At 39.5% G+C, this 17,631-nt stretch overlaps 1 protein-coding gene across 2 annotated transcripts in view; it reads left to right on the forward strand.

The window, feature by feature from the left end:
• Positions 1–17,631, forward strand: part of BMP5 (bone morphogenetic protein 5) — a 60,577-nt gene that overhangs the window by 9,881 nt on the left and 33,065 nt on the right. For both annotated transcript variants that reach the window (XM_040599000.1, XM_040599001.1), the window contains one exon: positions 16,765–16,957. In XM_040599000.1, the coding sequence (XP_040454934.1) occupies positions 16,765–16,957 (193 nt within the window). The remainder of the gene's footprint in view (positions 1–16,764; positions 16,958–17,631) is intronic.

A 17,631-nucleotide genomic window follows, 5' to 3' on the forward strand; every position in this document is an offset into this window, starting at 1 on the left:
GCAAATATTTTGCAGTGGGTGTGTCTCTGCCCCAGCTTATCCCAAACCTGAAAGTCAGAGAGTGAAATCTCTGAGCAGCTGAATAGGAAAAACCTGAAAAACCTCAGCTAGAGAATGGGAACAGCGTGCTTCTGTTTTCCAGTCCATAGAGTGAGGATGGGCAAATAATTCTGTGTTCATTTTCACTTCTGTGTACTCTCGTTCATTGACCTTGCAGAGTTTTGGAATAGCTTTCATCTTGTGATGCCTCTTTTTACTCTGGCTGTGTGCTCTGTAAAAGACCTTGCTCCTTGCAACACCTTGCGTTTCCTCATGGTGATATCAAGCATTATTTTAGAAAGGGCTAAAAAAAGCCCTTCTATAAGGGCAAAAAGTCTACTTTTTTCTTAAAACATTCTTACAGAATAATGAAAAAGAAACACTGGAATTAAAGCACCAAAACAGAGATTTCAGATCTAGTGCAATGGAGACATGATGTGTGGCTAATTTAGTTCTTAATCTCAGGATACAGATTTGTGCCCCTCTGAGGCATGTGTGCATGCCTATAAGTCTGTGTGCACGGCTTTGTGTATGTAATATAGAAAGCATGTAAATCTCTTCAGTTTTAGTCATTGGGATTTTTTCCCCCTTAAATCATAATATTCTTTCCCATCAACACTATGTGGCTTTAGCAGCACTGACCTTTCAAGCTGCCTGTTTGGGCCAGTGTTTATCAGATGACCGTTTGACCTCCTTGTTAATTGTACTTAATTACATCCTGTTGTAACGTTTTGAAATAAGGAGGAGAGTTTATGGATCTGCTCCAAAGAGCTGAAGACTAAAACGGCAGCAGAATTCAGTGGTATGAGGTGCTGAGTAATGCCGTAGCTAGGTCAATAAGAGCTGTGCCTTGTCTAATTGATTGCAAAATTGGATCCTTAAACTGTTCCTTATCCATTTAGGATCCTTGGTACTTCTGAGAACAAAATCACAAAATTTTCTTTGTACTGAGAGGGCAGAATCCTCTCTGATTCTTGGCTTGGAGCTTTCTCCAAAAAGATCAAGGGAGGAGTGAGAGACCGATCAACAGTACTGCAAGGCTGAAGTTCACATATGATATAAAAAAGATAAGCCTCTGTTGACACAAGTGATCTCTCTGTGGTTTTCCAAAACTTCAGAGGTCCTTACGCTTCCCTAGAACTGCCAGTTCCCATGAGATTTTTGAGACTTGTGTAATGTTTGCTGTGAGATTTTTCTGTGCATTGATGATTTATGGGCACATCTGAGGTTTCACTAAAGAGCAGCAATTATTCCCTGTAGTTGCAGAAAAACAAAACTGAAAACAAATCAACATCCAAAACCAGATGCTGTTCTTGAAAATAGGCATTCTAAAGACCCAGAAAGCAACTCTGAACACTTCTTATATAGCTGATGGCTTTTGAAACACATTGGGTTGACCATATTGCTTCTCTTCTCACTAAAGACAATATATATACACACATGCATATGCTTCCTTTACTGTTGTTGTTTCATAGCTCACTTTCCATAAACTTATAAACAAGTTTATAGTAAACTTGATTTCCAAAAATTAATGAAGAAATAAAGGAATAGAAACTATAAAACAATAATACCACGTGGACATCTAGTCCTAAGACTTTAAGGATCACAAGGCAAAAGAATATACTTGCAATTTTATTTTATTAAAACACTGTTAGTGTTTTAGACTTACTGGAGAATGAAGTGCCGTGAAGAATTAATTGTCTGTAGTAGTAAACTACACATAATTATGGCATTATTGTAAATGCTTTATCATCCAGCATGAGTCATATTCAAGTTACTTGTGCTGTGAGACTCTAGGCTGACACAGTACTGCCCATGATTATCACCATGAACTGAACAGTATTGTTGGTAAGGCTAAAAGTCTGTACTAAGTCTTTCAGGTAGCAAAGGTTAAACTTAAGAGTTCAACTACAAACAATTGCATTTGCATAGCTAAATGTTTTTTAAATGCTGATTTAAGTTACAAGCTTATATGGTTAAAAAGAAAACAGAATTTGCTGAATATCGTCCTAATGTATTAAAAGATCATAAAGTTTAAATCATCTTTGGTGTAAAGCAATAGTAAGTGTAACTGAAATCATACAATTAAATATGATGACTTTCAGGGTGGGTTGGTTTACTTTTCAGAATTTTGAGGAATTCGTGTAATGTGACACAACATAGTATTGTTTATCAAAGTAGTTTAAAATTATGTATGATTTCAGAATAATGTTTTCTTTTCTTTGATTCCTTGGGGTGCTCCTTTATTAATGTCACCTTATAGCTATCAACTATCTGTCTTCAAAAAGTAATATTTTTTAATCACTTCTTAAACTATTAAATTAATAATCATGTTTATTGAGGCTGTATATTGTAATGAGAACACACTTATAAGGAGATTATATATATATATAGTATAATATAGTATATATATATATATTTTAAATAATATTTTATGAAATGTATATGTATGTGCGTATATATGTTTATACATATGGTAATGGAAAATCCAGAGGCGGTTTATGCTATGGACTGAATACCAAGTAGATCAAGTCCATGTCGCAATTCACTGGGTCAGAACAGAGGGAGTAATGCAATTAAAATTAACAATATATTGCCCTCGGTTTGCTTTCCCAGCAGTTGTGTTTTGCTTTCTCCATATTTGTATGTATTCCTTACAAATGGAAAAATACAAAGGATGTGCTTATTAGCATCTGTATGTGTACAGGAGAGACCTAATGTAAAAAGCATTCATCATAGGACTCAAATCAATGAAACAGGCACACATATAAATTGAAAACTTGGCTCCATGGGCACTACACCCAAGTAAGTGATGACCTGTTCATCCTGTGTTTACATTACCATCTGCTGCTGTACAGGAATGAAGCTTCTTTTATTAACATTACATCACCTTGGGTCAATAAGATCTAGCATGGACCCCATCAAACCATGCTGCTTCAGCTTGTCCACAGGTAGAGAGCGTGCTCTCATCAAAATGGGAATGCAAGCAAGCCCCCAAAAGAAGAGACTGTGATGCCTGCAGTTTTGGGGATGAGCAACAGGTGGTTCTAAATGGCTTGAAAAAGAAAAGCAGGCCTATCACCAAAGATTAGGGCAGTAGTCACTTCTAACCCTAGTAGAAACAAAGGTTTAGTGCAAACATCTGCAAAGGTAAAGGCTGATCGGATGCTGTAAAATGCATGCCAAACATTGTTAATGGTGGTGTACCAAAAAGACTGCATTTAAAATAAAAGCACTATGTTAGTGGTCAGTTCCCACTCCCTGCTTGGTCTTACACTCTGCTCAGAAATACATCCAAATTTTGTGTGAGACACATGAGCTTAGCTATTAGGAGTGGAGAGAAGCCAGTATTATAACATATAATCCAAGCTTCATGAGATCATCCTTGCTGTTCTTGAGTGTGTTACACCTATAGATACCTCTACAATGGTATTGTGTTTGTAAGTAACTTGGCGAGGAATATGAGAAATGCAGTCCCAGGTGGAATAACAGTGAAAATACAGGATCCTGGACAACCAGCTCTAGGTGGCCCTCCCTGAGCAGGCTGATTGGAGCAGATGACCTCCTGAGGTCCCGTCCAACCTCAGCCATTCTGTGACTCTGATAGAGTGGTTGCAGAGATGGGGGATGGGATCTTATTCTTATGCATTGACACCAATCATCAATCATTCTTAGGTTTTTTTTGAGTGGAGTGGTGACCTTACTCAGACAATTGTTGGATGAACAATTCTGTATGCTCAAACTGTCATGCTTTTTCTTTCTACTTTGGAAATTATTTTCTTGCTTTTTATGTAATTTTGAAACTCCAGCACCTCTCTCCCTTAGGGTGTCCGAAGTAACCTACTCTGAGGGATCACCACCTATTGTCACGTTACCCAGAGATGATCTCAGCTTTTTCATGGCACAGATGTTTTCTGTGAAGATTGTTTTTCCTTTCCTCTGGCAGTGCAGGTGTAATGCTGGATGGCCAACACAGAGGTCTTTTAATTCACTAACAGTCAGTGAGTTTCTTCCCTGAAAGAGGGTTGAAATGTTCATTAACTTTGGTAAGATTTAACTTTCTTTCAGGAAAAAAAAAAAAACAAAATCCAGGTGGTGTTTCCTTCTTGTTGAGGGCACTTATTCCATATGGGGGATTACATGTGGGTGAAATAATCTCTCACTGTGAGAATAAATCATGATCAGATTAGGTTACCAGAACTGCAGAAGAGAGGGTGCAGTCTGAATCAGTGTAACAAGCTATTAAAATCACAGCCAGCTCCCAAACTGGCTGTTAAACCTTCTGCCTGGAAGTGCCACTCCTCACCACTGCTGCCCAGTATCCTGGCTGCTCTTCCTCCTCATCTTCCTCTTGATTGCTCCTGGGTGTAATGTCTGGGAGGCCCAGTCCCTGCAGTGCTTCTGGCCCCATAACTGTTTCTCAGCACCACTGCTCGGGCTCTCTTAGGTGGGTCTTTGGTGTTGGCCAATAGCAAGCATGATCAGGGCAAGCCTTCAAAATGAGGGCTAACGATTTATTCAAGATGAAATTCCATTCTCTTTACATTCTTAATTTTTTTGGTCAGACTCAGTACAGCGATTAGTCCAGTATACATTTGTGCACACACGGTATAAATCTGAGGATCTGAATTCATTTGAGCCATGCTGCCATACCAGCTAAGTGCATGGCCTGTGATCAGCTATTTTTCTAAAAGTATTTAATATCCCATCTATAATACAGCATATAAACATAATTTTAAATTTATTAATATGTAATAAAGCATTTTTATACTCTCTAAATGAGATGTTCTTGAAGGTTTCCTTCTTCATCACTGTTACAGCTGGACGGTTTTTTATGGAATGTTTGGTCAGTGTTAATGGGTATAGGTAACATTAAAATACTCAGATGTGAGGACATGGTAGGCAGAAAACAGTTCCTATCTAGTCATATCCAGTTTGGCACACAGATACAACTTTCATAGAAGCTATTGCAAAAAATTTCACGGTGGAAAATGGGTAGCATTTATTAGACATCCATGTGTGAACGGTAAATGGTGGAGTGACTTGCCATCTCTAAGTGAGCAGAGGGTTAACATCAGCAGGAACTAAGGAGATGTGGGAAGATAGAGTGGGCTTTAATGTTTAGCTTTTACTCCCCTGCCAGTTGCCCTATGATGATATATGCCCTTTCACCCTCCTCAGAAGTTATGTTCCATCTGTATACTTTTACAGTGTCAAAACAGTTAGAGCTTACACCTATTTTCTGACCGTTGGATCCCAGAGGTATAACTTTTGTTCCTGTTCAGTTGCAGCTGAACCCAAGAGGGATCTTTTTCTCTGTCATTTGTTAACCTTGAGGTTGTGTTGGTCTGACATCCTGACTTTCACACACAGTCAGAAACCTGGGAATAATTGTTAGTTTTCTTTGTGATGATCTGTGATTAGAGAAAAACAAAATTAAATATGAGAAAAAATGAAAGCCTATTGACAGATGGTATCAAAATGTACCGGCTTTGCCAAAGCCCAGGCAAAATAGACATCACTGAAAATGTAAACAAAATTAACAGCCTCAGGCATGGTGGTATAAGGATTAGCTAATTTATCTATACATTAGCTCAGAACTACATAATACAGTGATCTTTTCTCTGATCTGTTCTATTCTTTCAAGTAAAGATTTATTTATCATTGATTAAAATTAGCACAACCAAAAATCCAGTAGATACGTATTTTTAACATAGGTATGTGTGATTGGAGTGCCTTTGTAATACAGTGTGACTTAAAACAATTAAGAAATTACAGGGTCCTTACTACATTCAAAATAGGAAACTGAATGTGATTTTTCCTTCATCGCCTCCTCCCAGACCCTTGGCTGCCATGCTTCTCTCTTTTGGCATATGTTACTACTGACAGTACAAAATAGGTCCAAATAAGACGTATTACTGTTAATCCTAGAAGCTGTGACCAGCTGCACTTTCAACTGCAAAATTTATGGATGAAGATTCAGCTGAGACTCATTCTACCACTGTTAGTAGAATTAAAAAGCACATATATGCAGTGTACCTTTTGTTCTGCTTCATGGTACAGCTGAAAAATTGAAGTGAAAGGTTCCATTTGGGAGGCTGAAGTATACAGGGCACTATACTATCGAAATCAGAAGAAAAATTAGATTTCAAGGAATGACTTCGTCAACTTAGTTTTATATTAGAATTATGATAATACCCAGACTTAGACCCATAATTCTGTCCACTTCCAAAACTCAATTTCTTTATTCTGGTTACTCACTCCTCCTCTTGCATTGGTCAGGATCAAACTAACATAAGACAAACAGGGTGTTGCTTTTCCGCTTATTCTGTATCCAACAACTGAAAGCCTTCCAGCATTTAAGTATTATTGGAGCAGCTGCAGCATAGAACTCGTTTTGACTTGTTGGGCAAGTGCCTTTGACTTGGAAGAAGACTAAATTGATGAATAACGTATGTTTACCAATGAAATTTTCAACAAAACATTGGCTATTGAATGAAGATCAGCAATTCTATTAAACCACCTATTTTATCCCATATTTTAGTGTAAAGTAACAAGAAGGCATCATAGGTAACCTCACAGTGTACAGAACACCAGGGAGATTATGTGTGAGAAAGCCAAGCACAGTTACGCCTTTTTGGTCAATGCATATCTTTAGGTCTGTGCATACAACAGCTGCTGGAAGGCACTGTTGCATGGTTCCTGGGAACTCTTTCCTGCTCAGGGTGAATGCTGGAAGCTTTTAATAACTAATTGTGCTCCAATTCCTAAAATAATTACTGAAAAAAATTATCTTTTTACATATTCACTTATATTCTACCAGGTTTTTGTGACTTCTATTATTTGCCCAGTTGCTGCCTACCACTTACTAAAGTTGCATACACTGAATGTACATTTTGAGGGGATTATAAAGTGGAAATCATATAATTTCAAAGTGCACCATAAGAATAATTCCATGTTTCAAACTATTTTGACTTTTTCAAATGTATGTTTCGTTAATTGATAAGAATGTATCAGATCGTATTGACTACAAAAACAAACTTAAGAAATTAACATTTAAATATTAAAACAGTTCTTTCCTGGTCATTCTCAAATGATGTAATATTCAATTCTTGTGTAAGATACATGAATATTCTAACTTTTTTTTTTAATAAAGTATGGGATATTGAAATATATTTCTTCTATGAAGGATAAAGAAAGAAAATGATATGTGCTTGAAAAAAGTCCAGACAATGTATTATTGTTTTTTAATTTTTAGTTATGGTTTTCCTTTTCATTCTTGCTTTAGATTCTGTTGCAGTTACTTAAGGGTTTTTTTCATTAACTTTATCTTGACTTGAATTACTTCACAATTCATACAGTTCAGTAAATCTGTGCAGTTATGGAAGGGATGTTCTACCATTAAAAGTCTGGATTCAATAAACAATAGGTGATTTTTTGTTTATTGAAACTGCCACTAACTGCACAGTATTTTATTAAACAATTTTCACTGCTCCTGATTTAGTTAAGCAACATAGCCAAATGCTGCTCATTGATGTCAGTAGCTGACCTGAAAATAGAGATTTTAGTGAAATAACTCTAAATTTACAGCTGTGTAACTTGCATCAGAACATGACCTATCAAGTTTCAGCTTTGGGTTCTAGTAAGTATATTTTATGTAAAAGCAATTTACATCATTCTTTCAAAACCACATCTGTTAATCTATAATTACTTTAAATATAACCAGTCTAATAATAATAAATACAGAGAAACTCAAATATATAGTAGTGCAATAAAGCAGTTATTAACAAACAGATCTGTTGCAATGAAAAAAAATTAAGTTTCTGCAGACTTGCCCTCCCTAGTTAAGTAAAACTCCTATTGATTATGGAAATAGTTTTGCTGCAGGTGGAAGGGGATCAGAACTTGGATTAAGTTCCTAACAATGAGTTTCATATTCAAAATAGGATACATGTGGAATGTAAGTTTTGGGACACCTATTTTCATTGTCTGCCTACATCTTTGATTTAGGGAATCACAGAACCTTAGAATCATTTCTGTTGGGAAAGACCTTTAAGATCATCAGGTCCAAACATGAACCTAGCACTAAACCATGTCCATAAGTGCCACATCTACATGTCTTTTAAATGGCTACAGGAGTGGTGACTCCACTTCCCTGGGCAGCCTGTTGCAATGCTTGACCACCCTTTCACTGAAGAAATTCTTCTTAATATCCAGTCTAAACCTCCCCTGGCACAATCCCAGGTCGTTTCCTCTTGTCCTATCACTTGTTACTTGGGAGAAGAGACCAACACCCACCTCGTGCTTTCAGGCAGTTGTAGAGAGTGACAAGGTCCTCCTTGAGCCTCCTTTTCTCCAGACTAAACAACCCCAGTTCCCTCAGCTGTTCCTCACAGGACTTGTGCTCCAGACCCTTCACCAGCTCCATTGCCCTTCTCTGGACGCCCTCCAGCACCTTGACGTCTTTCCTGTACTGAGGGGCCCAAAGCTGAACACAGGATTTGAGGTGCAGCCCCACCAGTGCTGAGGACAGGGGGACGATCACTTCCCTAGTCCCGCTGCCCACGCTCTTTCTGATACCAGCCAGGGTGCTCTGGGCTGCCTGGGCCACCTGGGCACACTGCTGGCTCACGTTCAGTTGGCTGTTGACAAACAGCCCCATGTCCTTTTCCACCCGGCAGCTTCCCAGCCGCTCTTCCCTGGGCCTGTAGCGCTGTGTGGGCTTATTGTGAGCCAAGTGCAGGACCCAGCACTGAGCCTTCTTGACCCTCGCACAGCTGGCCTCTGCCCATCGGTCCAGCTTGTCCAGATGCCACTGCAGAGCCTTCCTGCCCTCAAGAAGATATCAACACTCCTGCCCAAACTTGGTGTCATTGCAGACCTACTGCGGGTGCACTCCATGCCCTCATCCAGATCTTTGAAAGAGATATTAAACAGAACTGGTCCCAGTGCTGAGCCCTGGCAAACACCTATAAACACTTCACCCTATTGTCACCATAATTAAGTTCTAGACAATCAAAACTCTTCCTTACAGGGCTACTCCACCACCTCTCCTTCCTTGCCTTTTGAGGAGTTTATAACTATCCATTGCAGCACTTCAGTTGTGCCAGTCATTCCACCGTGTTTCCATGATGGCAACTTTTTCACAGTTTTCCTGCTGCACAACGGCTTCCAGCTCCTCCTGTTTGCTACCCATGTTGTGTGTACTGGTGTAGGTGGACTTCAGTTGGGTTATTGATTTCACCAGCTTTTTGAGGGAGAAGCTCTAATTCCTATGTGACCATTCTTGGGTGCTTCTTTGGTTTCTGACACATTAGTAACATTTGTTTCTTTACTGCTGCATGGATCCGCTTCTCCTAGCACTGCAGACTGAAGGGCCTTGCCAGTACATTGTCCCTCAAACGTTGGCATGCTGCTCCCAGGCTTATTTGTAGCAAGCCTGTTTTTCTCCCTTTCCCCCTTCAAATCTAGTTTAAAGCCCTTTCAATAAGCCCTGCTAACTCCTGTGCAAAGACACTTTCCCCCCTTTGAGACAGGAGTACCCCATCTGTTGCCAGCAGGCCTGGTGTTGTGTAGACCAAGCCATGATAAAAAAAACCCAAAATTCTGCCGGTGGCACCAGGCTCAGAGCCAGGTATCGATCTGCTGGCTCTTCCTGTTTCCTCCCTCATCATTCCCTGCAACTGGAAGGATAGAGGAGAACATCACTTGCGCTCCTGATCCTTTAACCAACTGTCCCAAGGCCTTGAAGTCTCTTTTGAGTCTCTGCAGACTTCTTGTTGCACCTTCATTGCTGCCTACCTGAAAAATCAATGACGGACAATAATCTGAGGGCTGTAGGACGGTAGGAAGCCCCAGGGAGGCAGCAGACTGCCCTGAGAAGTGGGTCCAGCCTGCACACGGGGCCTTCTGTTCCCTTCAGCAGGGAGTCTCCGATGGCAATGACCCGTCTTTTTTACCTCACGGAAGCAGTTTTGACCCAGGGCATTGGCCGACTTAGCCCGGGCGACACCTCCATGCTAGGCGAACCACCCTCCTCGTTACTGCTCGGTGCCACCCGCCAAGCCTCACACCAGCTGGGGCGGTGGGGTGGCCACAGAGGGGACACACTTGCTGTGCCAGGCAGGAACTTGTCCCCATTGCCCCCTGTCCCCTACGTCACTGCATTCAGCCAGGCGGAGAGAGGATAGGGAATCCCCCACGTCACGCATCTGTCTGCCCATTGGGGCTGTCTCGGGAAGGCAGGGTGTGATCCCAGTAGTGTCTCTCTCTGGCTCCCTGACCCTGGTGCTCCCCAGCCCCCTCCCCCCTCCCCAGAGCTGTCACTGAGCAGAGCATCCCCTCTGCCCGGGTGCAGCTCCCACGGGAGCGCTCGCTGCCGCCGGTCGGCACTGGGGTCAGAGCAGGGCCCCGCCTGTGGCCCTGCACCTGGGTGGCAGCGGGTTCCCACCGGAGCTCTGTTGGCACCTGTGTCAGTCGTGGTGGGCACTGAGCTGAGAGAGGCCATGGCTTTCTGCCACGTCCTTATACGTCTGCTCTTGAGCTTTGAGTATGGGCTGATCCATTTTGATTGGAGACGAGTTCCCAAAAGATCTCAGTTCCAAAACTAAATTCTGAACATCCCCAAGACACATGGACAGACATAACTGAGGCCTCTGCAATGTGTTTTCCTACCTCAGCATGGGAAGGGAGATGGAGAGGGAAATGAAGGGTTATTAAGCATCTATCAGCCACTTTCCCTTACTACTGCCTACAGAATATGCATGGGGGCACTGGCCTTCCTCACTCTGCTGAAAATTGGTTAAAAGAAATGCAGAAGACTTAGTATTAAAAGAAGAACAAGCTGGTGGGCGTATAACTGAAGCTTTGTAGCTAAAACACTCAGATGAATGATTATCTAGTCCATGCCTAATGTCAAACGAATTAAAAAATCAGATGTGGGAGCAAAAACTTAATTCATTCTCATTTTGAGTCCCAACCCATGTATTTCTTCTGTGCAAGGGCCTGGGATGTCCCACATCTGGGCTGTTCAGCACCCTGGCTGTTAGGTTGAAAGCAGCTGATAGGGATTGAAATGCCCTTTGATGGACCAAGGGCTATCTCTTAGTCCTATTCTCTGGAGCTTCAGATGACTAAAGGGGAAATGTAGATAAACACCTCTGCTCTTCTTACTGGCTGGTGCAAGACAGTTGACCCTTAACAAACAGAAGTGTCTCTCCACTGACTATATCAGGCGGCTGTCTCTGGTGTCTGAAACAATCCTTTAAGGACAGGTGACTATTTTTATCAATTTCAATGTTCAACTCAAAATAGATTTCCTGAGTCTAGACCAGGATTCCTACCATTCCATAGAACAGATTAAACCTATTAATGCAGTAGTGCTTAGACAAGTGTATAAATTGTCTACTTGGTTTTTTTTTTAATAATCACTTTGGGAAAGTATTTTGGACTTTAAAAACCTGCCTGATTTAGAATCTTTTTTTTTTTTAGAAGACTGTAGTCCTCATTCAAAGGCCAATGTGCAGAATGAAAAATCTGTAATTTATTTCAACAAACTTTGAATTAGCTTTTGATTTTTAGGACTTCCAGAGTAAAAAGATGAAAGATATACTTGCTGAGATAAGCTTAATCTAAGTTTCTAAAGTTAATATTAATTTCCTACCATGTAAAGGACTAAACAAAACTACAAACTTTAAAATATATTTATTTAAATATGTTTTCTGGTCTCCTCAGCTGAGAATGATGTTCTGATGGATGTCCTCCTTAACCTCTCTCTGCTGCATTTCATTAAAATATTTACAAATAGCATAGCTGTTTTGGTTGTTTTTTTTTTTTTTTTTAAAAAAATATATATATATCCTGCATTCTTCCCTAGGATCACATCTTTTCTCCTATCCACATGCCCTACAAAAATGCTTGTTGCCTTATTTGTAAGAAGTGAGTCACTTTAAATAGCTTAATCTTGGAAGAGAGAACATGTTTCTAGAATTTGAATGCTGGAGAGAAGAGCAAGAATGAGGTAAACAGTTATTTGATGTCTGTCTTTTCACAGTAGCACAATAGCTAATTCCTAGGGCCTCTGACCTTTTAGTGTCCTGTAACAGAGTACTTGCATTAATCTGTTGCTTATCTGTCACCTACCACATTTGATATTTCCAGCCTCTGCTTTCAATTATCAGTCATTAGAGGCAGCACTGAGTAATTTCAGGAGAAAACGCCTGGAACCTTTGACCTGTTTTTGTCAGATAACCACAAGTGTTCACTGTAGATAAACTATCATTTCATTATATTCAAGATGTAAATGAGTGTCGTTTGTAGTGTATCAGCTTACTGTAACCTTTATCACCTTAAAATGATTAAAACTGACCAGTTTACTTAGTGCTTATACAAAGAATTCAGAGTCAAACAACGAAATTCAGTGAGATTAGTGTAAATGGCCCCTTATAGTTACCAACTGTCTGTAAGACCCTCTGTTTTGCCTTGGCATGTATATCTAGTAGTTAAACAGTGACATTGACTAGTGAGGTTTCACTCTTTGTGAATCTAGTCGAGATCTTCCATTGAAAAATCAGCTTATTACAACATATCTTTGGTTTGTTCCCTGGTTTGCCAAAGAAGTTTTCACTTTCCCTATGTGTCACCACATACCAACCTCTTCAGGAAAAGTAAAGCACATGTCAGTGGGGAGCTAATCACTAATGAAAGAGCACGTCTCATAGTCCCTCGTGCACTATGACCTAAACCCATTGCTAGCACTTTTTACATTTTTTAAGCTTAGTCAATGGTTAATCAGACATTTATAGCTGAATTGGTAAAATACTGATTACTTATTATACTGTCCATCCGTACACGTGCTTTGTGTATTATTTTTTTCCCAGAAGGCAAATACTTTTGCTAATGAAAATTAATACATAGTATTTTCTCCTGATGTAAAAGATGACCCTTTTTCCCAAGTATATTTTTGGTGTAAATTTGTCTTCTTGCTTCTTAGAGTTGGGCTTAGTGTTAATACAGTATGAATATTTCATCAGTTTGCCACATGGGTGGAAAATATCTTTCTTTCCCATCTTACACACAGGTGTTTGTGATATTCCCCTGAGCCATGATTTGTCTGATGTAATCGTAGTGGTACATCTATTAGTTTCAGGTGGTATATATATAAAAAAAAAAAATTATAAGTCTATGCTAAGAATTCTGATCAATGAGAGCAAATGAAGAATTTTGTTGTAATCAGCATTGACCCTAACATTCTAGTTACTTTTACTTAGAAAGATTATATTCCTCCAATGGTTAAAAAAGGACTTCCTGATTTTCTGGTCAACTGGTTTTTAGATGCTGTGATCGGTCCCACAGAGATGCATTTTGGCAGATGAACCAAGCAGAGCTGGAATGACATGAGAACGCTCTGGAACAACTGCATACTCAAAGATCTTAACCTGTACTTTTTGGGCTGCCAGTGTTGAAAAGCTCTCACATGTGAAATAAAAATATTTGAGACAAGGTGCCCCCCTGCACTCATGCCTTTTCAGCAGGACAAAGGAGCTGAGAGATACCCTACTGAGCATTCATGGTCTTCCCTGACAAGGCATTTATCAAATGCAGAAGGGATCAAGACTTGTGTATTATTTTCAGTATTAAAATACTCAATATCATTAAATAACATTTTGCTTTTATAACTTGGCTATCATTCTAGCCATTAGTCATTATTGCAACATCACCATCGCTACTTTTTTTTTTACGGTCTACTATATAATGCAAGATCTTAACTTGTCTAAATTTGTAAAATTTGTTTTTACATTTTGTACATTGGCCAACAGAAATTCGCAATTTGAGATTCTGGCTTCATTACGGAGAGTGAGACCTCCCTGGGCTGGGGTTTTTCAGTGTCCAGTGACTGTTTCCTGCAACCCTTCATTTCTGCAGGCTGTTGCTACTCCCAAGTCCTGGCCTGTCTGTAAAAACTGTCTTTATCCAAGGAATTTTTGAACTTGTGTTCCGTTCAGATGGCGGTGCTGTCTTGTTGAGGTTTAACCTTGGATATACATGGAAACACAGATAAGTGCTATCTGTGTGAGCTGTAAAATTAATTTCAGGCCCATCAGGAAGCTATCAGTATGCTTTTAGTAGTTGTGACTGGTTCTGAGAGAGCCCCACTGCTGGTATTGCAGACAGTTCTGACCAAAGTATAATATATAGGGAGAAAACTGCTATTTCCAAACTAATATTACTAATTAGAGGGTACTTGTAAGAAACTAGACAAAAGGAAACCTCAAATCCAAATAAAAATGAAACAAGCCAGGAGCACTGGCATTTAAACCTTTTATTTGACATCCATTTCTCCAATACTTACACATGGTGAGTAGGGCTTAGTTACCCATGCATGCTCGTAAATACCTGTTGAATAAATACTAACCAGAGATATCAGAAAGGATTGCTACATTATATGTCTGCCTTTAGTATATTTCTCATTTGAAGAGTATTGACATATCTGTTCCATGTCAGTGTCAAAATGCTCAGTTATAACCTTGGAAACTTGCAGTGACTCTGTACTAGAAAAAGTCCTCCCCAGTTCAGTGCATTTGCATATGCTAATCTCTGCCAAGTTCTCTCTGAAATGAAAAGCTTTACATGGACATTAAAAAAAATAAAAATCAAACAACCCCCAAACCTCAAGTCAGATCTCTGTATATCTCTCACATTTTAGAACTGGGCAGTGAAGCTGCTAAATAGACTGTATCCTGTTTCTCTTCAGTAGCAGCCCATTCATCTTCAGGTTCAGACCAGCCAGTTTACATGTTTCTGCCTCTTTTCTGCTTTACTTTTTCTACATGGTGTACGACGGCAAACCCATGTAAGCTAAATACACGCTTGAGCCAAGTAAACCTCACAGTTAGCAGACAATTTTCCTTTTGTCAACCACGAGAAAGTTCATTTTCACTGAAGATAAAGTGTTCCTATAGCCTATATATTTTATTTTGGTAGATTTTAAGGCAACATAGATTTGTACATTTTTAAAAAATATATGCTGATGAAAATGATAGTTTACATTTTTGAAAGCATGAAAGCACTGTAAAAGGCTAGCTACAGGGCTACAGGTGACTTAACTAGTAACTACTGCTCTAAAAAGAATTTAAATACTTTTCCTTCAATGGCTCTAACTTTAATATGGCCACAACTGCACCTTTATAAGGCAAGCCCAAAGTGTATTTTTTTAATACATTTCTATTTTGTAAGACCACATATACATTATAATAATACACACGTGCAGGTTTATAGATAAATATATATATATATTTAAACACAAATATGAACATATGCATGTTGTGTATGTAGACAAAATTGCTTGAGTGTACACACATACCTAAACATATAAGTGTAAATATATATTGTAATAACTTACACATTTTATTATTTATACATGTAGCGGTGATCTAAATATGCACTTTTTCAGAACTGACGTTGTTCTCTCAGATCTGGGGACCATTAATACTAAAATGTAATAAAAGAGTAGGAGTTACAGAAGGGGACATTCAGCATAGCTGGATGCAGTCATAAATGTTTAGCTGATTATCCAAACAGCATCCCAGTTCTGAGTGTTTTAGGCTTTACCACCATCAGTACAAACAAAGCACCTATCTCACAAAGAAGGTAAAACTTCTCCAGAAGTGAGAGATTCTCTCTTCTCATAAAGCACAGTTTCTTCAGAGATCAATGACACATTGCACTTTGTGGCCATGGAAACCATGGATCATTTTGCTTTCCACATCCATAAAATTTGAAGTATTACTTCCATACAATGGTCATCAGCCAGTACTGTGGCCTGTACGTTCCACTACCATATCAAAACACATATTCCATTGCAAAAGTCACTCCTAACTTGGTCAGAACTGCAGCAGACAATGGAATTAACCCCAAATCAGTTGTAAAACTCAAATAAATTAAAATTGTCTGCTTACTGGCCCTTAAAATTCTGTGTGATCCTGAATCAAGCAATGATGAGGTTAACTTTTTTATTTTAAATGGTGGCAGTATCAAAAGCAGTGGGAGCTGCACCTGCCCACCCCTGCAGGTCTGAGGAGACTTCTTCAAGCCAGGAGTGTTCTCCCTTTGCTGCTGGGGTGCCAGAACCACTCGGCCCTGATTCACAGCTCCTGCTTCTGACCACTGGCAAGATGACACTTATGCCATTAGAGTACAACATGTGTTAATTTATATGATGTAACTGCTTCTTAAATATATAGTTGTCACAGTGTACTTTAGTACCACTTCAGAATTTATTACACTGAGCAGAAATGAGCAGCATTCCTCTCACCTGCCTGGTTATTAGCTGCAATTAGTGTTTTCCAAAGGTATCTATGACTCTGACATACTACTGATGTGCTTATGGCTACACTGAAGTCCTAAATCCTTTCGCAGCTTTTAGTTTGTCCATATTTCTTGCTACTTTACAACATGTCCCCTTTCAGCTTTTTTTGATATTCTTTCCACTCCAGCTTCTGGAATTTGTATAAAAGCCATCGAGGTTTTTTTTTTTTCTTTTGAACTGAAGACACTGGGCTGATGGAATTTCCTTTAACTGGAAGCATGTCTGGGCTTGTGGTTTTATTATTTGCACAGTTTTATATTGTCCTGTTTGTTTACTTCCAAGCACAGGGAACACTCTATTAATCATGGAATGGGCACTCATTTCGCCTCTCTATTTACGTTCAACTCTTTTTCTTACAGTTGAAAGGGACAAGGACTTCTCCCACCAGCGAAGGCACTACAAAGAGTTTCGCTTTGACCTTACTCAGATCCCACATGGAGAGGCAGTGACAGCAGCCGAATTCCGGATATACAAAGATCGAAGCAACAGCCGCTTTGAGAATGAAACCATTCAGATTAGCATATATCAGATCATCAAGGAGTATCCAAACAGGTACCTTATTGGCATGAACGTATCACATGCCGAATACTGTCTCATGTTTCTGTCCTAAGTAGGGAGACAATAACCGATCATAAGCATACCCTCGGCAAGGCATCACTGCTATCAGGGGGGCTTGTGCAATATTAATTCCTAGGCAATGACAACAAACACCGAGCAAGAATAAAACTTATCTTCAATGTAATTTATTCCAGGTTTATGGAGAGTTCCATGTCCAACCTCACCAAATGATCTGCCCATGCTCTGGGAGGGTGAGGGTTCATGTTCTCAGTGAGCAAATGGTGGAGTTGTATGCACTGTCTAAGCATCTGGATTTGGGGAATGCACCATTTGCTGACACTGAGGTACTACAAGCCAAGATTTGCTTAGCTCCTTAAAGGCAAATAGATTGTTCAACTTTGTTTATGTTTGAAGGAGCATGGATTTTTTTCATGTGTTTTAATATTCTGCAGAATGTAATTAAAAGATAAAATCATGCACTAACATTAAGATGACATATGCACACTTAAGACATGCTGATCATCGTAGCTGAAAATTAAAACAAATCATAGAATCACAGAATCACTTAGGTTGGAAAAGATCTTTAAGATTGTTGAGTCCAACTGTAAAACTAACACTGCCAAGTCCACCACTAAACCATGTCCCTAAGTGCCACATATGATGTTACA

Source organism: Falco naumanni, chromosome 6 (assembly GCF_017639655.2).
Source record: "Falco naumanni isolate bFalNau1 chromosome 6, bFalNau1.pat, whole genome shotgun sequence".
Taxonomy (NCBI): Eukaryota; Metazoa; Chordata; class Aves; order Falconiformes; family Falconidae; genus Falco; species Falco naumanni.